General features: G+C 38.9%; 1 protein-coding gene across 1 annotated transcript in view; it reads left to right on the plus strand.

Annotated features, from left to right (window-relative positions):
- LOC309676567 (uncharacterized protein F13E9.13, mitochondrial-like) overlaps positions 1-25,544 on the plus strand; it is a 55,047-nt gene that overhangs the window by 12,801 nt on the left and 16,702 nt on the right. The window contains exons 5-8 of the mRNA XM_082489133.1: positions 3,965-4,115; positions 6,305-6,432; positions 12,575-12,670; positions 13,513-13,629. Coding sequence (XP_082345259.1) covers positions 3,965-4,115; positions 6,305-6,432; positions 12,575-12,670; positions 13,513-13,629 — 492 coding nt within the window. The remainder of the gene's footprint in view (positions 1-3,964; positions 4,116-6,304; positions 6,433-12,574; positions 12,671-13,512; positions 13,630-25,544) is intronic.

The raw sequence follows: 25,544 nt of genomic DNA on the forward strand, positions 1-25,544 counted from the left end.
TGGCCTGGCCGTCTGCTGGTCTTCGAGGCATAAAACAGTCCCCATAGCTATATTTCTGTAGTGATGCACAGGAACGCTTCCAATATTCCAGGTACCCCTCCCTGCTGTACCTTGTCTCCACGGGATGGAAAACCCGAGCGTGTGGGCCAGAGGCAAGTTATGCTTTTCTGTTCTGGTCAGAGCTTCGGTCTGGGTGCCCAAGAGCAAGGACAGTAGGGTCTGCTGTAAAGTGCAGCTTCCCTATACCTGGGTGAGCCTGTGTTACACTCGTTATGATTCAGGGCTCGGTTTTCAAGTTTATCTTCTCTCATCTCATAAACTTAGAATAGTTCAGTTGGAAGGGACTTAGAATAATCATCTAGTCCAACTGCATCTCCACCTGACTGTGAAACTGCCCTTTTTCCCTTTAAGGATCATGGTACTGAAATCCCGTTTCTCAATTAGTCTTCATCAATGATAATGACACAGTTGGTAGCTGATTAAATGAGACTTCATATCAGAAGATATCCCAGGTACCCAGATATCTCCATGTCTTTTTATAAATACAGCTTCCCTGTCCGAGACTGTTCCTTTCCTTCACCCACCAGCAGAGATATCCTCTGCAGGAATTCACTTGCTGCAGCCCGTCATACTGTTTAAGGTGGGATAGAATTGGGCAGAACTGTATACTGCTTTTTTGTTTTTCTTTTTAACTGCCACCGTGTTAATGCTGTGGTGGGAGGAGGCAGCTGAGAACTGCAGCAGAGGTGTGCGTGCTTTAGGGAGCATTTGCAGGTGCTGTGGAACGAGGCAGTCAGTGCTGTGGGCTCTGCTGGAGACACTTCTCCCAGGCCTGCAACTCATGCTGAGTGTGGAAGGAGCTGCTGCATGACAATGCCCTGAGTGGTAAAAGGTCTTTGTAGCACGGAGACTGTATGCCTCTTGCATCAATAGCAGGCAAAGTCCGTGGTACTCTCAAGTTTTCATTTTCAGCACAAAATCAGTCTTTCAGATTCTTTTTGAATTAGGAAGACAAGAAGAGATGGGAGCCAGGATTTACTGCCCATATAAAACAAGATACCACCAGTAAAGTTACCTGCAGCGTCTTGCCTTTGCATAAAGGCAAAGATGTTTGTCTGAAGTCTAAAAATTCAGCAGCAACCAGGAGCTGCTGCCTTGCAGAGGCCAGATCCCATTTCTGCGAAAGCAGTAAATCCTAGCTCCCAGCTCCTTTTGACTTGATAACTCAAGGAAGGAACGTGCCTGAGAAAGGGCTTCTCAATGGTTGTGTCCACTTCACTATTTTGTGGTGTTACAATGCAGTGTTACGCACATTTGCAGCATTTAAGATGGCTGAAGTAAAAGTACTATTTCCTCCATCAATTCAGTCTTGAAATATTTTCTCGCCCAGCAGAAGTGTTTCAGTCTGTCATTGTTTTCCTTTTAATCATAAATTATCACGGGAGGAAAGAAAAAAAAATAAAGTTTTTCTCTACAGTTGATAGACCTCCACAGCTGTTTGGGAAAAGCTGTTTAAGTAGGATTAAAGTAAATGGAGTAACACTAACTTTTGAAAAAGATACAAGCTCTAGTTCCTTGAACATGCCCTGCAGTGGCTGGTTACTTGATTCGATGTTCTTAATGCAGTCTTGAAGTTCTGTTTATTAGGTTTCGTTGGAAATTTCCTGTTCTTATTTTCCAGTGAGATTCCAAAATTTTTTTGTTCCCATATAAATCAGGAATGGGGCTGCCTATTAACTATTCAACGGCTATTACTTTTCAACTACCCAAATGTGAAAGTAAGCAATAGTATCATTCTCACAATTTTATGAGCGTAAAAATGAATTCATTAGCAGAATCTGATTACAGCTTCATAAAACAGAAGGGTAATGATTTGGTGCCTGCACCTATTACAGTTGGTTAAAATTTGTATTTTCATAGCCCCCCAAAACCCAGATGGAGAGTGCAGCCTTGTTAAACTAAGCACAATCCTAGTGTTTAGCAGAAAATCTTAAATTACTAAATTAAGGCAACACAAATCAAGCACTAACAAACAACATATAAGCAGTGACTTCAATATGTGAAATTACTCAATGAATAGCCCCTGTCCTGAGTTAGACATCATGGTTACTGTGGAAATATACCCTATCTCTAGACTTATGATTAGAGGAGAAGTAATTTTTCTTATTTAACTCTGAACTGCACTGCAAACTTGGGTGCTTTAAACAGAACCTATAGCTTTTGTTCCTAGAGGCAGAAATCTCAATCTAGCTATTTGCACTGTGTTTATTACCCAATGTCTGCTAGCACCTGTAACTATACTGGTGGCACACTCAGGTCTGTGGATCCTGAGAATGCTCCCGGCTTTTCACCCGCTAATCTCAAGACACTGGACAGCTCGCGTTTGATTTCGCATCCATCTGTGATGTTTCTTGTTAGCTGGAGTCTGTGTTGCTAAGCAATACGGGCTCTTCTCTGTCAGGCATAAGCTTGTGTTTCTGCAACTTCAGGGCTTTTGGAATGAAACTGAAATTTTAAAATAAACAGACACATTGTCATTTGGTAAATACATTTTAAAGACTGTTTATGTTTATATATGAAATGCGCTAAGGTGAGGCCTCTGTTGCCTAAGCAGTTCTCTAGTGGGTGGATTGCATTCTTGATGGCTGCTTTCACAGGCATTGGTTTCCTTGGTATGATGTCGGCTCTAATTAAACGTGCAGCTGACTCCAGAGCTGGAGCAGCAGTGGAGCTTCAGAAGGGCTTGGAAGGGACCTCTAAAGCAAACTGGAAGAACAGCAAAAGCTTCCCAAGATGAGCGCAGAGCTTTTACACATATGTTAAGTGACAGGTGAAATAAACTATGCTAAATAGGCTCAAGTAAAGACTAAAATAGGCTATGAAAGACTGAGGAGAAGAGGGGAATACAGTAAGGGAGTCAGAATTCAGTCTTGTGCCTCAGCTGGGGGCGTATTACCCCATGGCCCAAGGCTTCAGAATTTCAGCACAGAGATATTTCGAGGCTGTGGAGGGGGTCCCTGAGAGTAGATGAATGGCCTGTGTGAAGTCATTGCTATTTGTAATCATCCACTTAAGTATCCATTCCACGAAACCTTCCTAGTGCAAAAAATGAATGAATATGGTGGAAACCATGTTGCTAAGATATGGTAGAGTTGATGGTCAGAATAAGTTTGGAATAGAGCAGAAAATGTTTCACTCTTCCCAAAGCTTATCTTTTTGTACCTTTGGCACAGCTCTAGAAGTAATTTGTTGATGTGGTGCTGGGTAGAAAATGCAAGCTCCATTCAGCTGGAGAGTCAAACAGATTGTATATAATGTGTTGCAGTCTGTGTTTTCTTGCCTAATTTCTTAAAGAAAGAAGCCTTAATGCTATTCCTCTGTCTGCGTCCATGTCCTTGATGCTTTATGACCTGATGGCCAACTTCAGGCACATTTAACAGGGGAACAGATGTTGGGAAAGAAGTAATACAATGAAAGAGTATCTGGAAAGAGGGGAGAGGCTGAAGTTAATGACCCTTTTTGGAGATAAGACACATTGTTAGGACAAAGGAGCTGTGTTCTGACCTACCTGCAACTCTGTCAGCACGTGCTCACTGGCATGTCATGGCAAGAGGCAGGGCAGGGTGTGCAGCCACCTGTTCAAGGCATACAGGAACAAACTGATAGGGGCTGAGAAAGAGAAAGGAACCAGGGGGATTGGGAGAAAACTGGTGGCCTCTATGGGAGAGATGGGAGTTGAAGGTAAGAAGATGGAAAGAAGGAGTCGGAAAGACTATGGGTGAAAATAAAGAACGTAAAACTTATGTGTGGAAAAGAAAGGTTGGTTAGTCCTAAAGCATATGGAACAACTTGTGTTGGGATCAAGTAAGGTGGGTGGTAAGGTGGGGATTTATTTGTTTTTAGTATTTCTGGTTTTTTTAGTCTTCGGTTTTAGCTAAGATATTGCTTTTTTTTTTTTTTCCAGGTCTTGATTTTATCCGGGCTGAAGGGTTTGTGTTTTCTCATGTTGCTGATGAAGGGATTATAAATGCCTGTGCAGGTAACCTTCTACGATACAGAAAACAAGTTGGAGCAGAGAACATTCAGATTTTTGCTGATATTAAAAAGAAACATAGGTAAATGCAAGCAATATTTTATGTAAATATGAATGTAATAATGATCTTATATTTTTCTCCATTTTATGATTTAGTTTTTTTTTTTTAATGCCTATTTAGTGTCAGGAAAGCTAATGATATAGGGAGGACTTTATTGTTCAAGCAAGGTCTTGCAATGCTGTTAGGGGATATGTTTAAAAATAAATTTGCACCTGTAAGCTCCACGTTGCTGCATCTGTGGACTTTGCAGTTGTTTAACCTTCAGGATTTATAAACGTAGGCTAGAAGTTTTGCGTCTGGTGTTAGGTGAGATTTTGTATACTTGTGTATATCATATTTTATTTAAAGAAATTTTGTTTCTGGAGGCTAGGCATCCAAGGTTATTTCTCATTATGCAAGCAGTTGCCATATAAAAGCATCCAAATCATAATATTTTGGCATTTTAAAAAGCTAGTTTCTTTTTTTCTCCTTCCTGCCAATAATACTGATTTCTTCTACTTAAATCAGCGCTGTCTATGTACAGATTATGTTCTATGATTATCAAACAGAAGGAACTTATGACAGATGAATCCAGTTTCTTTTCTGCTGATATTTTATCACAACTGTCACAAGGTACTTTCAGCTATTTAGATGTCAGTCTTTGTTTTTTTGTTGTTTTTTTTTTTTCTCCAGAAGAACTGCTCAAGTGTTATGCATTATACATGCTAAATAACCTAATTAAAATGTTTGTGTGTAGTATGTGGGTAATCATGAGAATAAGCAAGTCTGGAAGATCTTAAATACCTAATAAACAGGTGATAAATTTCAAAATAGAAAGGCAACAATGCAGCATAGTCAAATCAAGCTTTTAAGGTCCTTTCGGAGTGGTTTCTTTCTATATATGTATGTATGTACGTGCATGTAAATATATAAAAACATTGCATTACACATTTTTGTAAAAAAAAATAATTGATCGGTCATGTGATTTTTATTTTTCTTGCTTTGTCTTGACAACTGATGAATTGATATTTGGATTATACTTCCTGTTGTTCAAAGGGTTTGCTTTTTAAGAACAGAAAAGAGGTTTTTGTTTCGGGCAGATTCATAAGCTGAGAAGGAAATGTTAAAGGACTTGTTGGTTGAGTTTCTTAATGTAGAAAAATATGCCTGTCACTGAGAGCTCCTAGCTTCCTGTTCTTTAAATGGGGGAAAAACTATTTTTGTACTCTACTTGCTGTGTTACGGCTACCCTCCATGTGCTAGTTTTAGGGTGCCTACTACTCTTAAGCCCCGTTTCAACCTCATTGTATGTATTAGGTCCTTAGGCCTGCCTTTCTCCAGCTGCAGAAAGGGAGTTAGCATACTTCCTTTTGCATCCATTGCCGTGAGTGGAACACATTGCACACACATGCTGCATCTGAGTATGGCCAGAACATGGTCCCCCCCAAGAGCATTGTCCATCCAGGCTGATCCAGGAAAGAGGTTGGCTCCATCACCGCTCATCAGTGCAACAAGTTGGCCATAGCCATTGTTTTCTACTTAAATGGAAATGTAGAAGCAACAAAGTCAGGTGTTGAACCAGCAATGGTTGGAATTCTTTCAAAGTTTAGAACCGTTTGAATTAAAAGCTGCTATTGCTGCAGGTTTCAGACAAAGTGCAGCACCCGTGTATCAAAGACTGCTGTTGAAAAGCTAGGTTGCAGGTAATTGATGTTTGTAACTGCTGTGTAAGATGATTCCTGTGATTATATCATAGGTAATAACTATACTTTCTGTTAGTTGGACTTCGTGAAATGAAGTGGAGGGTATTCGTTCTGTTCTAGGCAACAGAATTTGATTTATGAATGACTGCACATCCACAACTCCCACTTGAAGTCAGAGCGCTGTGTGTGCTCAACATTTCTGAAATACAGGTGCTCGACATCTAAGCAGCTGTCTCAATTGACACTTGGTAGTTCACACTTAGCAATCGCTCTTTAGAGACAGGAGACCCAGAACAATAGACCGATCAATTATGGTTCCCTGATGGAAAAGGCTGGGTTTTTCCCTCCTGTTCGTATTGCAATTTTACTTCCCAATTTAAACCAGGACACTCGGCCTCCCTCACAAAGCCTGCCTTTGGTTGTTCTGACAGCAGGGAAGATGAAGAAATGCAGTCTAAACATTCAACAAGATGGATAACAAATGTGTGTGCCGACAGTAACCACAGGGTACGTTCCTGCTGTTGACAGTGCTCACGCTCTGACGGCAGATGTCAGCGTGGCCGAGACCGCTTCGGCTGCCGAGCTCTTCCTGGCTGATGGGGTTGTACTGACTGGCACGGCTACTGGATTGCCCGCAGATCCTCAGGAGCTGAAAGGTGAGAGCTGTCATAGGAAGGTCGGACAACAAGCAGTGAATCGGCTTCTGGATTAATGTGGAAAGAAATCTATATATCCGCTGTTCCTTAAGGAAAAGAAAGAGGGAAGAAAAGAAACTCGCTGTAGGGTTTGATTTGGTACAGCAGAACTAATGTGATTGCGGTGCTATTCAAATTGGCTGTCGTATGTTTCTAAACAACAATTTGGCAGGACAAAAATTAAAATTATTTTAAGCTTTTATAACACTGAATGATGCTGAAGCTTAAATGACAAAAAATGTTAAAAATGTATATAAAATTATGTAAAAAGCAGACTGTTCCATTTCTATAAAGTCTTAATATAAGAATAAGCTACTTTATAGCCTTATTAACTAACGATAAATCTTTGCATTGAAGAGTTAAGCAATTTTATCTTTCACAATGAAAATGGAAGTCCTGCAAGAAAAGGGGCATTTTGATAAGGCAACGTTCCAAACAGTAATACCAGGGAAAGTATTGCTTAGAAGATTTTTCCAAAAGAATACAAGTTCATTGATAGAAAGTTATTACATAAAAGTAATTTTGAAATGGTGTGGACTTTTTATCAAGGGAGAGTTATTTGACCTATGAGTTCGGATCTTTGTAAAAGTCTTATATGATTTTTTTTATATTTTTATACTGGCATAAGTTTGGGCTAGCTTCATGAAACTGGATTGCTCCCGTGCTAGAATTAAAGTTTTGTCATGGGACATTTAATTTTCATCACTAACTTTAATTTAGATTAATGGCTTGAATTTGAGCATCTCACTACATAGAACAGAATGTGTATTTTTTTAAGTTTTACTTTTGCTGACATGCTTTAACTTAGCATGTCTTGAAGTTCCAGTGCAGAGTGTATTGTATTGAACTTATGTTAACTGATCAGGGTGAAAAACGTAATTTACATGCTGTAGATACCTGGACCTCAAACATCTTTTGAAATAACATGAAATCATTTAGTGTTTTCAGGGTTTTCTCTATATCGTACGTGCTTAACAGCATTTAAAATGAATGTTGAACTTGTCAAAATGGGTTCTTATTTCATACATATTAAATTTTCTGTGAAATAATAGGTTATAAATTACAATGCTTTAATCACCAATGTTAAAAAGAAAATGATGGCTTGGTGTGAACACTGAGCTCTTGAATTAGTTGGGTCTTTTGGTATGGTAAACTAGAAATGATATGTGGAACAGGTGACCCTGAAACCTAGGTGTGTTTTGGAGACTGCAAAATTTCATTAATCTAGAAATCTATCCGTGCCTGCAATTAATGCCCCCATTGCTATTAATGCAGATTAAATAATTTTTAAAAAGGATTTCACAAATCTTAGGGCAAAATCCTAGGTTAAATTCTGCTTTCACAGGTGCACGTGCAACCTCCATGGATTTCCTGCACCAGAGAGCAAAACCTGACCTCTAGGCCCATAGGCTTTTTATCACAGGTCTCCAACCAGACGGCATCGTGGCTTCTGTTTTTCTTTCGTGTGAACAAACATGTCAGTCTCTGTCTTGTTCTCTTTCTGGATCCAAAGAACAAAATGAATCAGAGTTGGCAGCTGTAATGAAGTACGCACATTAATTTTGTGTTTGGATTTGTGCTATGAAAGCAAGAGTCTGCAGATCATGGGTTTATTTTACTTAGGTCACAGCATTTTGGGTGTTAGCAGGCCCTCTCGTGAGAACGATGTTGGCTTAAAACAGTTGGGAGAAGAACTTAAAAATCAATATTCCAGGGTACAAGGAAATGACAAATTAGGCATATCTATGTCAGCAGATTCTTAAAAGGAATCAGATCTGCAGTCACAAAGTTGGTGTTGATGTGAGTGAAATTTTGCATTTCACGAATTTATGCAGCCCTGGAAGTGCTGTATTACGATGATACACACAATTGGGCACCTTTCATCACAGTGCAAAGCATCTCTTGAAAGCAGAACCAAGAGACAGATGAGATTTTTGTCATGTCTTTTTTTCAGCTTTGTTGTGCAGTAATATAGAAGTGTTTTTGCCTTTGTGTCTTTGTGTTGAATTGACTGATTTGTGATGGGGTGTGGGAAATGAGTGTTTCCCTGTCAAGCCAGAGAACTGTGTTTAGTAGGGTTTTGTTTGTAGTTTGTGTCGCTGCCTTCTCATAGGCAACCATCAGCATTGCTCCTCGCAGAGGCTGGCAGGCTTTGCTCCTGGGCTCCCTGGGAATACCAGGGCACCAGTGGTCAATGGAGTACAAGGTCTAAAAATCGGACTTCAGGTTATCAAGGAGCAGGAATTACAGCTGAGCATTTTGAATTGCAATTGAATAACAAACCATATTTTCATTTAAGATTGTTCCAGTTTGCTACTTTGTGAAACGTTCTTAGGTTGGAGTGTGTGAATCAGGTTTTCTCTTTGGGTATAACTGCCAAAATACCTGCTTCACATCCAGTCTGTATTTTAAGTGACCAAAGCTTTGTGTAATGACTGCTTACTTATATCTTTGAGGAAAGCAAATGGCCTCAACTGAGTAACCAGTGGAAAACAGGGTACATCGTGAAACCCAACAGCTGGCTGTGACTGGCATCTCCTTAGTTATTGTCCATAAAAGGGGCATCAAGACTGATTCACCCCCTCACCGTTTGATGGTACATTTAGGTCAAAATAGAGGCTGCTGCCTTTGTGGTACCCTCAGAGATAAACGGCAGATGTGAGTCTGATCTGTCCTTTTTGTAAGCCCTAGATTTAATGACAGAGAAAAAGTCCTTTGAATTAAAAAAAAAAAACAACTAAAATGTGTTACAGTGAAGCATTACCATAAACATAGTGTTGTGTGCAGTACAGTGATTACTGCATATGAAAAAGCTGTTAAAGAAGAGTAGTCGAGCAAGTTATTGGCACAGTGGTGCTTATTTTTAAGCTGCTCTTTGCCATTGTTTTCAAGCTAGGAGCATTTGGCCTTTATTTCATGTAACTTGTGCATACCATAGTTCAAATGCTTTCATTGTGCTTTGCAACCAAGCACTATTTCATTTGATTTTATTAAAGACATGTCTGCAGATGTACTGTCACAAGAAAGAGCACAGTGCCCTCTAGTTACACTTTATTGAAATAGAGAAATGTGCAAGTTGTGTAAACTTTAGGGTCTTGTTACTGTAACATCACAAAATTGTCTCCTTTTTTCTTTGTGTCAAAAAAAAAAATATAATCAGAAAAAGAAAGCCAAGAAAGCTGAGAAATTTAAAGCAAAGCTCTATGTTTATAGACATCTTGACAGTGACTGAACATTGCCACTCAAAAACCTATTTCACTGCTGTTGCTTTATTTTCTTTTACAAGTTAAAATTTGTATTAACACAGCCGATAGACACGTCACCTTCTACTAATCAAATTTAGGCCTTGATGTGCTTGGAAATGACTTAAAAGTAGCATCTGTAGCATACTTAATTAGGTAACCCAGTCTCAGTGCAGTCTTGAGCACTCCCATTGCCATTCTTCGCATTGTCAATCTGAATAAGTCTCCAGCGCCAGAGATGTGAGTGGACTCCATGTGTCCTGTATGGATCACAGCAGGAGTTGGATACCTTGCTACTTTGGAAAGCTCTGAGGTTTTCTATAGTGTCACAGCAGTCTCAGGTATCGCTGGTTTTTACTCTTTGCCTAGTAGGGCTAAGCTATTGTCTTACACCCATGCGATCATGCTCTGTTTAATTATTTGGTTCTTCTTTTTTCCTGCTGATGTGAAATAATTATAAACAACTACCTGCTAATGTGCCTTACGCACTTGTCATAAAAACAAATATTGACTTGGAACGCAGTTCCTCTGGGAATACAGTAAAGTACTGTCACACAAATCTATGGTCAGTTGTAGCACCTTAATTATGCATTGGTATCTATGTAAAGCAGATATGATATTTCTAAGAGCACATAGATACTATATAAATAAAATTCTGAATTTTCGAGAACAGGATTTCAGTAACAATGCTATAAATAACTAAAAATTAATTATTTTGTTGCTGTAAGCAGGATGACTATAAGAATATAAAATATGCATAGAAATAACTAAAGTGTTAATCATATATGCATGATCCAGGTGATTTGTTTAAAGTTTTCCGTAAGGACTGTGTGGAGTGGTTTTATTTTTGTGTTAAAATCTTTGTAAGAAGGAGTTATTGTTCCTAGCTGGAAAAATGGTAGGGCATGTGACCCAAAAAGAGATTCAAGAGCTTTTTAATTGATCCCCTTTCTTTGGTGAAGTAGGAAGGCAATAAATAATTAGTCTTCCCTGAAGCATAATTAATAAGTTAGGATTCTGATGAAACTTCATTTCAACAGTGTTTTGAAGCAATGTTTTGTATGTTGCATGTATGCTTTCCCTGGTTAGCTCAAGCTCCAACCATCTTGTACCAGCTTATCACCAACTAAGGCAATTTATATGTTTTTAAAGATCAGAAATAGAAAAACATTTCTCTAAGTATGGGATGAAGCATCCATTTCTGCAAGTGGGTCTTAGGGTGGTTGGTTTGAAATGAAAGGATGAGAAGGATGCTTAGTAATTCTTGAACAGGGGTTTTTCATTTTTTCATTTTTGTTTTTTTTTCCTTTTCCAGAGCTAGTACTGACCCAAGTTCTGCAGAAAATACTCTAATAACCTCTTATTTATCTGTGGGGAACCTTTCCATGATGGAAACAGCAATCCCCTTTTGTTTTTGTTCTAAAAAATGTGACCTGTGGTAACTGAGCAATAGATCAGTTTCTGCACAATCAGGTCTGTCAGAATGCGTGCATTTCACAGTGACCATGATCACCTGTACCAGGAACTGAAATCCACCCCTGTGTGTGAGGGATTAAGTGGATCTGTAATATTTTGAGCCCTGGGTTGATATTTTGTCTATTTCTCCTTTTGGAGCCAGGTAAAGGGTCAGACAATTAAGTAATACATAGTGTATATAGAAAAATAATTGGCTTTTTTGTTACATTGCCATTTATGGAAGGAGAAGTAATCTTTATCAGTACTATCTCTTGCTTTCTGGTAAACTAGCTGGAGATATCAATGTAGTCTTTATGACCACTGCTTGCTTTCCTACTTCCACATCCCTGAAACTTAGCACAAAGTGGAGAGCATGTTCCTTTTCCATTCCCTGTCAATAAGGCCCTTCTTGTTTCTTCACTGAAGATCTTCTACTAGTTGTCAACATAGCACAAATTCAGCAAGGAGACCTGGCAGAAATACACACCAGTCCAACTACCATTATTGTGATTTAAACTGATGACTGAAGAATTACAATGAGCACAGCTCTGCTGAATACTTCTGCCAATGTAATGATCTCACCGGACTTGCAAAAAAGAATCTGAACTGATACAATGAATGGAAACAAGAATGGCATCTTATACTTGTAGCTGTATTTTGATTACTTCATGGAAAGATTGGGGGAGGTGATTATTCACATCTTAAGGCAAGGGAAATTGAGAACATGTTTAAGACCCCACATGGGGCATGGCAGCCCACATGGTCACTCCAGCATCGGCCAAGGCAATGGACCTGGTTTGCCTGGAATCTGTACTGTGTGCTACTGCAACACAGTAGTAAACGATAGCTCCTTCCCCTGTTTGTGTAGTACCACAAGTACAACAGAGCCTCTAAGCATGATGATAACAGTCACAGTAAGTAAAAGGGTCTGGTCCTGCTGTGCAAAAACTTCCTGCATCTAGCATCTCTTCTTACCAGGGGTGTGGAATAGAAATGAATTTGTGAGGGAATGTAGTAAAATGCGGTACATTCTCTGCCAGTCAGTTCAACTTAATCTTAAATCTTGTTCCTTGAGAAGAAAAAGGGGGTACAGGTATGGTATCAAGACCCAACTTTCATATCTTCCAGTGCTGAAGCCATCCTCTGATGGTTTCTTACGAATATTCTTCTGCAGTGTCATACAGCAACAGAATGCAAAATGAAAAAAGTGAGATTTTTCTTAACAGCTGTTCAGAGCTAAAGGTGTTTTTATTCCAGAGAAGTTCTTCATTCTATAGTAGAAGTAAGAAATATCATGAGTTTCTTGATATTTACCTTTCTTTATTGTTGAAAATCTAAGCAAATTGGAGTCTTGATAGAGTTTTAAAGATAGGACTTCACCCTAATTCTGGTTTTCTTCTTTTCAGAGGTTAAACATGCTGTGAAGATTCCTGTGCTGATTGGGTCTGGAGTGACTCTGGAGAATGTGAGGAATTATTTGGATGCAAACGCTCTAATAATTGGTTCGTATTTCAAGAAAGAAGGTTATTGGGCAAATGGTGTTGACCCTGACCGAGTAAAGAAATTTATGGAACACATAAGTAAACTGAGAGAATGAGTTTGTCAGTAAACGGTATCTTTGTGTGTGTGTGTATAAGTGCTGTATGATACATCGTACAGAATCAAAGCACAAATGTGTACTTGAATGGCTAATAAAATTAAATGAAAACGCACATCATCTCCATAACTAGCTGGGAAACATGATGACACTTTACAATAAACTGGTGTGCTGATGTTTGTAGGCAGCACATTTCTGTGGCACTCAAAGCCATTGTCAATGCAAAACCAAGTCTCCGAAGGTTTGTGTAATACATTCTCTCCTATAAGTAAAATGCTTACAGAGTTTAAGAATTTGTAGTAAATATTCATCACAGGTGAGCTGAGTTTTGTTTTGCCTGTGAGTACAATAGGATGTCCTAAGTTTACAGCTAAGAGTATTGTAAATTGGCCAAGTTAATTAGCCTTTCAGTTTCCCCATCTGTAAAATGATAATAGTACCAACATCACACGGGGGTTGTAAGACATAATAAATGAACGAATGTACAGCACTTTCATCTCCTCAAATGAAGGGCTCTATTAAAGTTCAAGATCATTATTTTTTCATTAGAACTGTGCATTTATTACAAAAAATGTAGTAATTGTATACTGTACAAAAATTTAAGATAATTTGGAAATTGATTTACTTACAATACTTATTAGAGAATAAATGTAAATATTTAATTACATTTTAAGTAGAGCTGGAATTTAGTCAAAATGGTTTTGCAAAAATTGGAAATTTTAATAAAGGTTTATTGTTGTTTTTCAGCAAGCTCCCACAGCTTTGTACCTCTCCAGACTAGTATTAGTAATGTTAACAACTGCCAGGTTCCTTCCAATACACAAGGTGTAATTATGATGGAAACCTTTCAACCAAAGCTGACAGGTAAACACAGATTTTCATTATTCCTGTAAAATGTAGGAGGAAAAATATGAAAGTCTCGCTGTGTATGTTGTGAGAGTTTCCCCTTGAATTTGATCATTTAGCTCTAAGGAAGTTTAAAAGAACCCAAAGAATACCTGTTATGTCATGGCTGTATAAAAAGTGGGCATATGTTTTCATTCCTTGGGACTGGGAGCCAAGTTTGTCCTCTGGGATCTCTCTGTCTCTTTTCTTGATATCTATGCATCAGGCTTCTGCTGATGCTACTGGAAGTTATATTATAGACATCAAAGCAAGTATACAAACACATTTTTTGTGTCAGCTGGCAGAGTGCCTGTGCTTCTCTGAACAAAAGGTACATCCTCCCTCCAAAGGCAAAAAGATTTTAAAGAAATTTAGTTTCATTAACATAATGGTGATTTGAGGATGTTACAGTATGAGATTAAGTCTTCTCAGGTTTCTTTTTTTTTGGACTAGTGTGTCTCCCACATGGCTCCCATCAAAAGCAGTGAAATGTCTTTGGTGTGCTGATCTCCTGCAAAAGAGATTCTTTAGAGCCTATGACAATGTTGGCATTCTTTGCTTTTCTCCCTTTTCCTCCTAAACATGCTGACAAAATTTCAATGCATAGAAATAATTTCAGGTGCCTGTTTATTGTAGCTGGCACTACTTTGTGTAAATGTGGACTTCGACAGATATTTTAATCTGCTGTGTGTTTGGACTTCCATCAAAACCGACAGTTCTGTCCCAACCATTTGTCCCCACCATTTCTCTTTTGCCAGCATGAACGTTCATGTGGCCTCATAGGGATCAGGAAGCTGATTCCAGCTGAAAGCTAACCCAGTCTTCTACCAGCCATGCTCAGGGTGTGTAGGGGAGAAATTTAAGTCATCTTCCTCATTCTTTGCATCTGCAGCTCTAACTCCAAGCTGCTGGTATAGGCAGGGCAGAATTATTTGAGGATCATGAAGATGCTTTCTAAATCTGTCTTCCACACACTCATTCACCCTAAGCATATTTACCAGGTAAAGCATTGATCTGGTTTAGTCTTTTAAGTTTTTAGCCTGAGTAATGAGTGCCATCTTATGTACTCTTTAGTGTGAAAAACACCACATTAAATAAAAAGGAATGAATTTAGATATCAGTAATGTCAGTGTGCTTGAATCAGTACGTATTTTTCACTTTTGTGTATTTAGGTCTGTTTTCAGACCTATCAAAAGTTGCATGTATTTCCATACACCATTGCACAGAAGACTTAATGATGGTTGTCCCAACATGTATTTTCTAGTACTATTGTTACCAACTTTGAAAGTTATTTTCAGTAAACCTGTAAGCTAGAAAGGCTGACACATAAGCAGTGAGCACTAGCCAGTGCTCTAGTGCCATAAGAAGAGTAAACATCTTCAAGTAGTCAGCTGAAAATGACAACTGATACACTGATAAGGATTGTTGAATGATGATAATTATTCTTAAAGAAACTGATTACAAACTGATTACAGTTGCCTAAAGTCACATTCACCACTGTGAGTGTGCAAATATAATGTGCTACCAGCATGGTTCTTGAATTGGTTTCTACTCATTCACATCCTAAAAACTCAAAGGGGTGGTGAGAACTACTTCAGTGCTATATGCAAGGTTTAAATAAAGTAATGTCATATGCAGTAGTCTTTGAAAGACAAAAACCCTAATGAGTTGGCATGCTACTCATAACATGCAATGAATACTGTAGAGAACACTTTCACTGTCAGGACTACATTTAACACACCACTGTGTAACACTTACGGAAGGAACAAGCCATAATGTGGGTCTGTATTGATACATATGAATGGTAAGTGCAGAATTTAGGGAACAGAAGTAAAGGAAAGCTGATTTTAAAGCCTGGAAGTGTGACTGATCGCCAACTCTTTATCATTCTTTGTGCTGAAAGTATTTGTCTAGCAGCATTAAGCATCTGCTTGCCTGTTTCACACAGATGCTGTAAGTAGAATTTGACCTTTTGTTCAGAAAGTGTTTGAATATTTAATGTAAAAATATTAAGTTATCAGAAAGGGTGTCTCTTTTGGGAAGACTGTTCAATTTTTATACAGCCGAAGTTGTTAAAGTACTTTGGAGCATGAACGACTTCAGAGCAGAACAAAGCAGGCAGTGCTAATGTGTAGAAACTCCAGAAGTAAATAACAGCTGTTCAAGAAGACTTCTATTAAATATGTATTAATTAATTTGAAGTGCATCACTTAAATATGTGAAGAGATTATCTTGTGTTAATTTACATTAAAACACACAGCACTTGTTAGCCTCATTACAGTATCCTAAGTATATCCTAAGCTATCACCTCGTCCTACATTGAGCATTTGGTTGAGTGTTGATTGCTTTCGATTTGCCCTTTTAAAATGTCAGATAGTGGCCTCCCTTTCTTGTTGGATCTCTTCTTCCTCTCAGGTTTTGCTCTTGCATAGTTACTGTACTTACTTGTGTCCATTCTGTGCTGAGCAGAAAAAAAATAAAAATAGATTGTGAAAATATGACAGTAATTGCCCACAGCTCAGTTCCCTAATGTGCCCATCCCAACTTCACGTGTGGTTCTTGCTGATAACTTATGAATGAGCAGAGAGAATGTAAGTGTCCATTTGTGTAGCAAAATGACTTTACGCGAAGATTCAGTATCACCTTTAGGAAAGGAAATATACCTAGTAAAATGGGGGTCTCTAGTGAAATGATAGATAAATAACACTCACTGGTAATAATAGACTTTGTGGTCTAAATCAATGTATAAATCTTAATAAACCCTCATTCCATTCATAAAACTTAAGTATTTTTATCGAACCTAACAAGACAAATATTTTTTTTACCTATTTCAGTGCTGAAATTTTCAGATATTTTCTTCCCTGTGTGGTTTAGGCAGCTGATCCAGCTGCTAAGCTGTTCTTTCATCCCATTATTTTGATTCTGCAGACTCCCTAATGACAAGTTGGAGTTCAGTTCTTGTTTCCTGCACCTATTCCAACAAACTCTGCAAGGGGGGAGAACTGAGGAACATAAAGGACTTGCAGGCAACTCCTGGCAGAGCAGGAAGGGGGAAGGAAACCGAAATATGTGGCTTTAGCAAAATCTTGAAGTCCATGACAAATTGCTACATTGGGTGGTTCTCTGAGAGAAGTGAATGGGGATGTTTGCGGTAGTTTCAGGTTGTTTGCAGCCTCTTCAGTTAAGACTTTGTGAGTTCACACCTAGGTTGTGGTTTCCGAGATCATCTCTGCTGGTACGTGTGCTTAGGGAGACATTTTTTCCTAAATGGTAGCTGAAATTTTGCAGGATAATTATGGCAATAAGGGGTGATATCTGTAGCAGAAGCCAGGCTTGAAGTTTACAGCTCTGATTTAAGAGCAGATTTATATGTATGTATCTTCAAAAAGAAGTCATTAAAGGTTTCACTTACTTTGCTTAAAACTTCAATTACTTCCTGCGCCTTAGCCCTAACATCCAGTCAGTGTTTGCTGTGCTGAGGAACTTAGAAGTTGAGTTTAGGAACAGAACTATCTGTGGAACTTTCTTGCTCATTTGCAGTGCTTATCTATGCAACCTAAATGATATATTTTTCAGAAATGGTGGAGGATTGGGCTGAGATATTCTTTTTGTGGGTTAAAATGCCATGGTGTGTAGTAGAATTGACCCTCCCCTCCACTTTATGGTCCCCACTGCAGAAATACCCTCAGAATTTAAAATCCTTCAGAGAGAGACAGAGCTGGATTCCTGCCTTAGCGGTGTCAGGGCAACCTGCCCAATTAGCTCCTTGCTTTTATAAGAACCAGTGCTTGTACTGGGGCTTGCAAGAAATTGTTCATGTTGAGGCATTATGGAACTCTTCTCCATTTTTTTTTTTCCCTATTCTCAACCATTGTTTGACTGCTAGTGACAAGGATTATTTGATCCCTTGAACACTTGTTTTGGGGATAAAAAGCTTATTTCCCTTAGGATGTCTGTTAAAGAGCTGTGTTAGGACTAAGAACTTCACTCACATTGTTCTCATATGGTGACTGGTTAGGAGTCTTCTGTTGAAAAGTCCATACTTGGTCAATATTTAAATTGAAAATGGTGCATAGTTTTCTGACTGCATTCATATTCCTAACCTCATCTGTCAAAAAGACTCTTGGCACTCACTCACTCACTCACTCAGGTCTAGACAGACCTATTAAATACTTTCCTTGGATTATTCTTAATCTGGCAAAGTCACCAGTTGCCTATGCACTATCTCAGGCTGATGCCTTTGGGGCAGTGAAGTATTCCAGCTTTCATTGATAACTCTGTTTCTCACAGTCAGAGAACCATCGCTCCTTCCTGTCAGCCTCTGTAGGTCTGCAGCAAAGAGAGGGAACAGAGACAGCAGCTGAAATAAAAGTAAGGCCAGATGGTTTCTGGTGAAATGTTGAGAGTAATAGATGCTTTTTTACCCCAATCTTTAAATGCACAGATAATTTGGGGGAGAAAAAAGCCTTTCTGCAATGCAAATAGGAAAGCCTATTTGCAAACGTAAGGCAAAAGGGTTGCTATTCGCAACACAGTCTTGTTTCTTTGCTTACAGTTTGAAGCTTTAGAAGTAGTAAAGGTAAGGAGAACCTAAGATGTTTCTTGTTAAACACTTAAGGATAGGAAAAGGTAAGGAGAACCTAAGATGTTTCTTGTTAAACACTTAAGGATAGGAAAAGATGTGTGAGAGTAATTATCTTGATTAAAAATCTGTTGATCTTATTAACAGGTAGGTTTCTTTCAAGATGTCAAAAAGGGCTTTTGCTCATTTGGGCTGAAATTACTACTCTGGCTATGGTTAACTTCCCTCTTTCCTGTCACTGTTGAATTTTCATTGTTTCACAAAGTAAATTCAGTGTCACACAGCAAATGTTAGTGTTTCATAATTTCTTTTTCCAAAGGACATCACTCTCCTTGAAATGAATGGGACAAAAATGCTGTTTAGTTGTGTGGATCACTGGGTTATTGGGTGTTATGTATATTAAAATGCAACTTCTACTTTTGTCCTACTGCCTGTGCAAAGGGAGATGGAATATCCAGTGTAGGGGGTAGCAGCTGATGGGTATTTAGGACCTTTTTATTACTTAGTGAACAGTATTAGGTATACAAGTGTAAGTTAAGTGTACAAAAAATTTTAAATATCTAAATTTGCCAAATCTGATATGAAATTAAATGTTCAAGACAGTAGTTAAACTCAGAATTGTTTGACTTTGTGCCGCAGTCACTGTGTTAGCTGTGCCATATCATACTGCTGCCAGAATGAGGTCACGAAACAGAGGACATTGAAATCATGTTTCATACAAATGTAGAAGAAATCCCAAATTCAACAGTAAACAAGGATGAAAAGGAAGACAGCACAGTAAGGGCAAGAAAAGATGCTTAAGCTTCCTGCAGTTCCTGCCTCATTGTTTATTCCAGCTTCCTGCTTTTTCAGTTTGCCTCTCAAGCCTTTCTTGTGCATATACATAGATTATAGTATGCAGAAGACTAAGAATAAGCTGAAGGCAGAAACTGACTTAATGAAGACATTCTTGTGATAGAGAAAAGATTTTGTTGTCCACAGATGCGCAAAGAAAAATAGAAAAGCAGCTGCCCTTAGAAATGGAGTAAAAGTAGAGATGAGTGCCACGTCATGATGCTTTAGTCAAAATCTGATGTGTTGAAAGTCTTTGAGAGGATCTGTACTGTTGTACAAGGATATAACCAAGAGGAAAAACAATAAGCTTCTGCTGGAAAAATACTGCAAGTCTCATGTCTTAGATACTGTCCTGAATAGTGTTGACTTTTTGTCAACTATCAGCTGGAGAATAAGGATAAAAGGAAAGAGCTTTCAACTATTCTGTTATGGATGACAATATTAATAATCAGTTTGGGGTCAAAAACTGCTGTTTCCTTAAGACCAAGCTATAGAGGTATAATCGTGCACTGTCATCTTCCAGTGGAAGACTCTGAAGGGCAGAGGTCCTCATCTCATTAGTTTCCATTTCTTCTCTCCGGGTAGTTAGTTCGTCTTTTCTGAAAGCCTTTGTGGGCAGAGACAGCATAAAGGTGACAGACGAAATTTATGTGGCAAGTGAGATGAAGTAGACTTGAGATACAGCAATCAAGTGAAGGCTTCCTGGGTCACCTGGCCTGCAGAACTAGGAACTAGGGATGTAGTTGGTCAGCAGCAAGTTATTAAATTTACAGAGTATCTGCACTACACCCATGAGGTGGTGAGCACTGCAGTTTGAGTGAACTGGGATGGCTTATTTCACTCCTTGCACTGTCTGTTTATAGCATCAAGTGAAGCATTCATGAGAGCAAATGCAGCTGGTGGCATTTGGGCTGTGGAAAGTATAGTTTGTAATACTTCTCCAATAGTCATTTGAGAGCTTAAAGAATTATATGACTAATATTTCAGTCGGACACTGAAAACCTTCAAGTTTCAGGAAAGATTTTTTTTTTTTTTTACACTGCCTTGATCAAATAGCCAAAAATATTAGAGGATTCCTCTGAAGCACTAGCCATGGCTGCAGCAATGTACCTGGTGAAATAGATCAGTGGTCCAATCTGCTTTGACAACTTCTCTGTAACTAAAAATAGGAGAAATAGAAGAGAAAATTTGTAGGGCTGGTAGTGGCTTGTATTTTTCAATAATTTATCAAGATTCGAGAGCACAGATTTCCTTTGGGAAATATTAGTTCTTAGGTTTACAAAGTGCCTCAGTTGTAAATACCCATAAAAATGACAATTTGGTAGGTCGTATTTATTCTTAAGCGGGTCAAAGGACATTAGCGTATTCCTACTATATAAATCTGTCAAGTCCAGAATTTCTTTATGCTCCCAAATCACAAAAGCGCCTCTTACAGTCAAGGAGAAAATGTCGCATTATTGCCAATCAAGGACAACAAGCAAGCATATCGATCTCTACCCAGTAACTTTTGCCCTGCTCACTAAGTTTTTATCACTGAAACTAGACACGCGAAGGGATTGGATTTAATATATACATATAGTGCTGATTTATTACAGGAGGAGAAATACAGTCTGGCCTTACTTTTAGCTCAGTATTTTAGCACTTATTTCATTCCTTGCATGGAAGCTTGCAATGACTTTTTCTACAGGGTGTATACCTCTCAGATATCCCTGGATGTGCACAAATCTTCAGCTTGCATGGGTACATTGACTGTTATAGGTGTACATGCATCCTGCATTTGGTGGTCGTACAGTCCTGAGTCTTGATTTTAAGAGTTTATGTATGTGGAAGCCTGTAGCAGGGTTGTTGTTTCAGAGAGACATAACTAAAGATAAGCTTGGGGAGGAGAGATTGGAGGGCATATGGGCACAAAGGGTCTGGGTTCTCCTTGCTGAGCCTGGTATGAAGATGTGTTGGATTTCATCTCATCTGTGGAGCTTGTGCCTGTAGGGCCTTATGTGTAAGGGCTGTTTAACCAGTCACAGATACTGCAATGCAGCAGAGGACTAGCATCATCCTCCTTGGTCTCTTTTGTTGGTAAAACTTCATATATTTTGGTCATTTCTTGTTGGTCACTGCAGAGGATTTGGGCCACTCCACAAACGCAGCATCTTTGAATGCTTTGTATACAGTGATAACCATGGCTTATGGTAGAGGTATGATCACTTAATTACTTCTTGGAAGGCAAGTGCATCTACAAAACTGAAGGGGCAGATCTTCACCACAGAATTACAGAACAGTGGAGGTTGGTAAGAGCATCATCTAGTCCAACCCCGTGGCTCAGAGCACAGTCGACTAGAGTAGGTTGCTCAGGATCTTGTCCAGACAGGTTTTGAATATCTGCAAGGAAGGAGTTTCCACAACCTCTCTGGGTAGCCTGTTTCAGTATTTCATTGGTCAAGGATAAGCTACTGAGTTAAAAATACAGGCCATGTAAGTCAGCAGGAGCAGATATCTGCTAATTTTGTTACGATAAACGTATGAAACAAGTATCCTAGAGAGCAGGCAGCTCTTTATTATTGAGTAATTATAAGTCTGGCTGCCTTTTTCACCTGTCTGGGCAAAAGACAAGAGTTTTGATTGACCTTTGGCCTCTTAAGAACTGGGCAACCCTTCCATAGAATAAATGGATGCAGAAGTAGCTGATAGATTTGCTGCTTACGTTCATAGTGATGTGAAGAGAGCTGGAAAGGCCATACTCTCCTCTACGCTATTTCCTGATGGAGCGGGCAGAGAGATGTATGTTGAATTTCTCCAGACATGCCCTTCCCCAGCCAGATATTTTGTTGAGAGGTTATATTCAAGGATTATTTATGTTTGTCAAGATTTCCAGATGTTTAGTAGTCCCGGCCTTTTCTCAGCACGTGAGCAAATCCTTTTCACCATGCATGTATAGCAAATCTGACACTTGCTGGAAATGCCCACTGCACATGGCATGCACACTTGCAGTAAACCTGATGTGGCTGGGGCTCTTGTGCGTGTGCCCTCCTGTGGATTTTCACAAGCACAACAAATTGGATGTGTCCCAGACATTTTGGATTAACTGTGCATGTTCAGACCATCTGTGCAACACATGTACCACAGGTCTAGTGATACTTTGTTGGACACAACCCATACACTACACAGCTCCTGGTGATGTGCTTCAGTATAGGAGGAGTTCAGAACAGGATCACAGCATGCTTGGAAACCACACTTTTCACTGGGAACCTCTAGGAAGAATTCTGCCATGGGAAGAAAATGATTTTTTGGTTCTTCAGTCTCCAGATTTGTCCAGTAAGCCTTACCCTACCTCTGGTGCGCTTTCCTATTGCACAGATTTCAGAAGGATCTGAGAAGGCAGTGGATTTTGATTTTGGGGGGGTGTTTGTCTTGACTGGAATATAGTTTCTTCACCAATGTGGATTCAAGCCAGAAAAGGAGAGAAAAAGAGAGTGAGTAATGGCATTGAGAGGAAAATGTGACCCAGGGTACATTACCCATTTCCAGTGTCAGGTGGAAATATTGAGCGTTGCCAGCCGCCTTCAAATCACCTCTCAGAATCAGGCCCAGAATAAGAAAGTTAAAACTACTTCCGTGCAATTCTCACCTTTCCAGGTAAATGCAGAAAGCTGTAGTTGCCAGAGCAGTGATGAATCGTGACTTCCTTCCATCCAGAGAGCCTTGGGCTTTTTCGCCCTCCAAACATTTAACTTACTTGCAGGGCTGACAGAAAAGCAGTAGATTTTTTTCCAAATATCCATTTGCCTTTCCATTTATCTACTTTGATCTAAAATATAGAACCTGATGGATGCCCTAGGTAAATCAAACATTTTCCATCTGCCAGAACGGTTTTGCAAATGCTTATTTCATGCCATTACCATTTTTCTGTTTCTAGCAGTAAATCAAAAAGTATCAGCCATTCATCCACTTTAAAAGTAATGCCTTTCCTTTGCATAATTACACATACCCAGTGGAGATCTGTATGCACAGTAAATCTATTCCTTTAAAAGGTTTCGCCTTAAGTACCACAGTGACATAAATTGGTGTAGTGCAAATTTATTTATTTAAAAGGTTTATTCTTTTAACTGATCAGGTAACTGTTATCTTTCCATTATTTGATTTGGGTGGGGAGGGCTTTTGTTAATGTATCAGAGTTAATTCTGCAGCAGATGTTTATGTAGAAAGGTCTCACTCCTTACAGGACTTGTAGCAATTGATATGTGTGTGTAATTTATTCTCATTACAGGTTTATTTTTAACTGGTGTTCAGGGGGTCTTCACTGTATCTCCAGTAGATCCTTGAGAATTAAATAGTTTAATGAATATAATGAGCAAACCTGAAAGAAGAACACATAGGTAAGCATATGTATTTGGACATTACCTCTCCAAATTTGCAAATAACTTAAGTATGGTATTAAAAGTGAGTGAGAAATTGCCAAAAATATATATTTTTTTTCCCAGTAAGTGCCCCGGACAGTATTTTGGCAAAGATTAAAAAAATTGATCTCTTCATCGTTCTCATGTAAACTTGCTCATCTTTATAAGACGTGCTTGTAGCTCTCAGGGGTGTCAAACCTAAAGCAGACAAGCCCAGCTGGTGGAAGCCTGGGAGTGAAATGATGAATTTTTTTAGCAGATCCAAGTTTATTTTTAGGCTTTATAGAATTATCTTTCATTTCCCTGTGAGTGAAATTGTAGGAAGTATTTAAAAAAAAAAAAAATGGAGAAAATTTACCAGAACAACAAAAAGTAGCAAAACACTGGAACCTAACTACAGTTGAGCACATAAGCACATAAACGTATCCCGATTGCATTTGAAATTGTGGCTACAGTATAATCCTGCAAATATTTACATACATGTTCAGTTTAACACATGTGAGAATTCTTGAGACATGCACCAAGCATGAAGATACACCAGATTGCAGGTTAGGTTGCGATGTAAGCGATGTCATGGAGAACTGAACAAAATTCCAAGTGAGAATGTGTTTTCTGTGGATATATTTTCCGTGGTACTGGATGTGAAAGTGAAACTCAAGGTGGCTGTATTTCATTAGGTTATGCAATAAAAACATGCAGAAACATTTTGGGGAGAGAATGGTTCCTAGGAAAGTTTGGAGTCTTGAATCTCATTTGGTTAATGAAGGTAATTTCATTAACACAATCAAAATATTCAACCCTATAATTTCACACTGTCCATTTCAAAATGTTATCTTTTTTTGCTGGCATTATAGAGCTGTCGACACTCTTTACTACAGTAGGAAAGGAAAAAATGCTTTAGTATCCAAGGTAAACCTGGGAGAATGCCGTGGCCTGGGATGAGAAGATGCATATGATAATTACAGATCTAGCAAGGGCTGTATATTGGAGGTAGGAAGTTTATTACATGCAGCTCCGTATCCCATGTCCTTTAAGGTCACACTTTTGAGATTTCATTTAAAGTGGATCTGGCTTTTTGGGTCTTCTTCTAATACATTTAGTAGATCAGAAGTTGCCAACTGTCCTTTTTGATCAGAATTGATGGTGGTGGTTGCAGTCATACAGCTTCACAACGGTATTGGGGCAGAGTAACAAATGCTGAGCAGAGGGACTTGGGGAAAACAGTCCAGACTTCAGGGAGCAGGTTTGGTACTGGTGTTTTGACTAACGTAGATTTACATACTCTGAAAGTCTGACTCTGATTCTCATTTTACATCAATTCGAGCCATTCCATTTCAGACTAATACTGATCTATGACCAGTCTAGTATTTAGTTTGATGCATAAAGATATACAGTATAGTCCAACTGTTTCAGCCAATCTGAGTAACATGTATGGAGATGTATGCCCTGGGTAGGAAGAAAAAGTATTCTTAACTGGTTTGTAACAGTTTCTTATAATTTTAAGGGCAGGATTGTGTGATGTAGTTGCCTGTGATAGAGACTGGATTAGTAAGTGACAAAGATGCCTCTTTGAATCCTGTGTCCTAGAATGTGCTCATGGGAGCTGCTAACTGGGAGCACTGGAGACTGCAGCCTTCCCCACTGAAACAGCCTCCCCTCTGTTCTGCAGTTGGGAACCAGAGGAGCCACCTTAAAGGGTGAGAGAGTACCTCAGCTCCCAAACCGGCTCAATCTTTGTCTTCCCATGCTGTTTGCATCGATGCTAATCAATGTTAATTATGGTAGTGGGGCTTGTGATGTACTCATTATAAAAGCTATCCTATTTTTCTGTGCTTGTACAGTCTGTAACACAATAGAGCCCTGATTGGGGTTCCCTAGATGCTACAAATAGTAATACAAATTGTTATAATAATGGTTCATAGTGTAAGACTACCAAACGCAGTTCATACAGCCTGCTGAAGCATCACTTGATAATTCTGTTTGCTGTTACCACTGACTATGGTGTGTACTGGATACGTCTTGACAGTTGGGGCCTCAGCAAGCTTTTGTTTGTGTTTAAATAGGTGCTTCTTTTTAAATTTGCA

The sequence above is a fragment of the Vanellus vanellus genome (genome assembly GCF_965231255.1).
Source record: "Vanellus vanellus genome assembly, chromosome: 12".
Taxonomy (NCBI): domain Eukaryota; kingdom Metazoa; phylum Chordata; class Aves; order Charadriiformes; family Charadriidae; genus Vanellus; species Vanellus vanellus.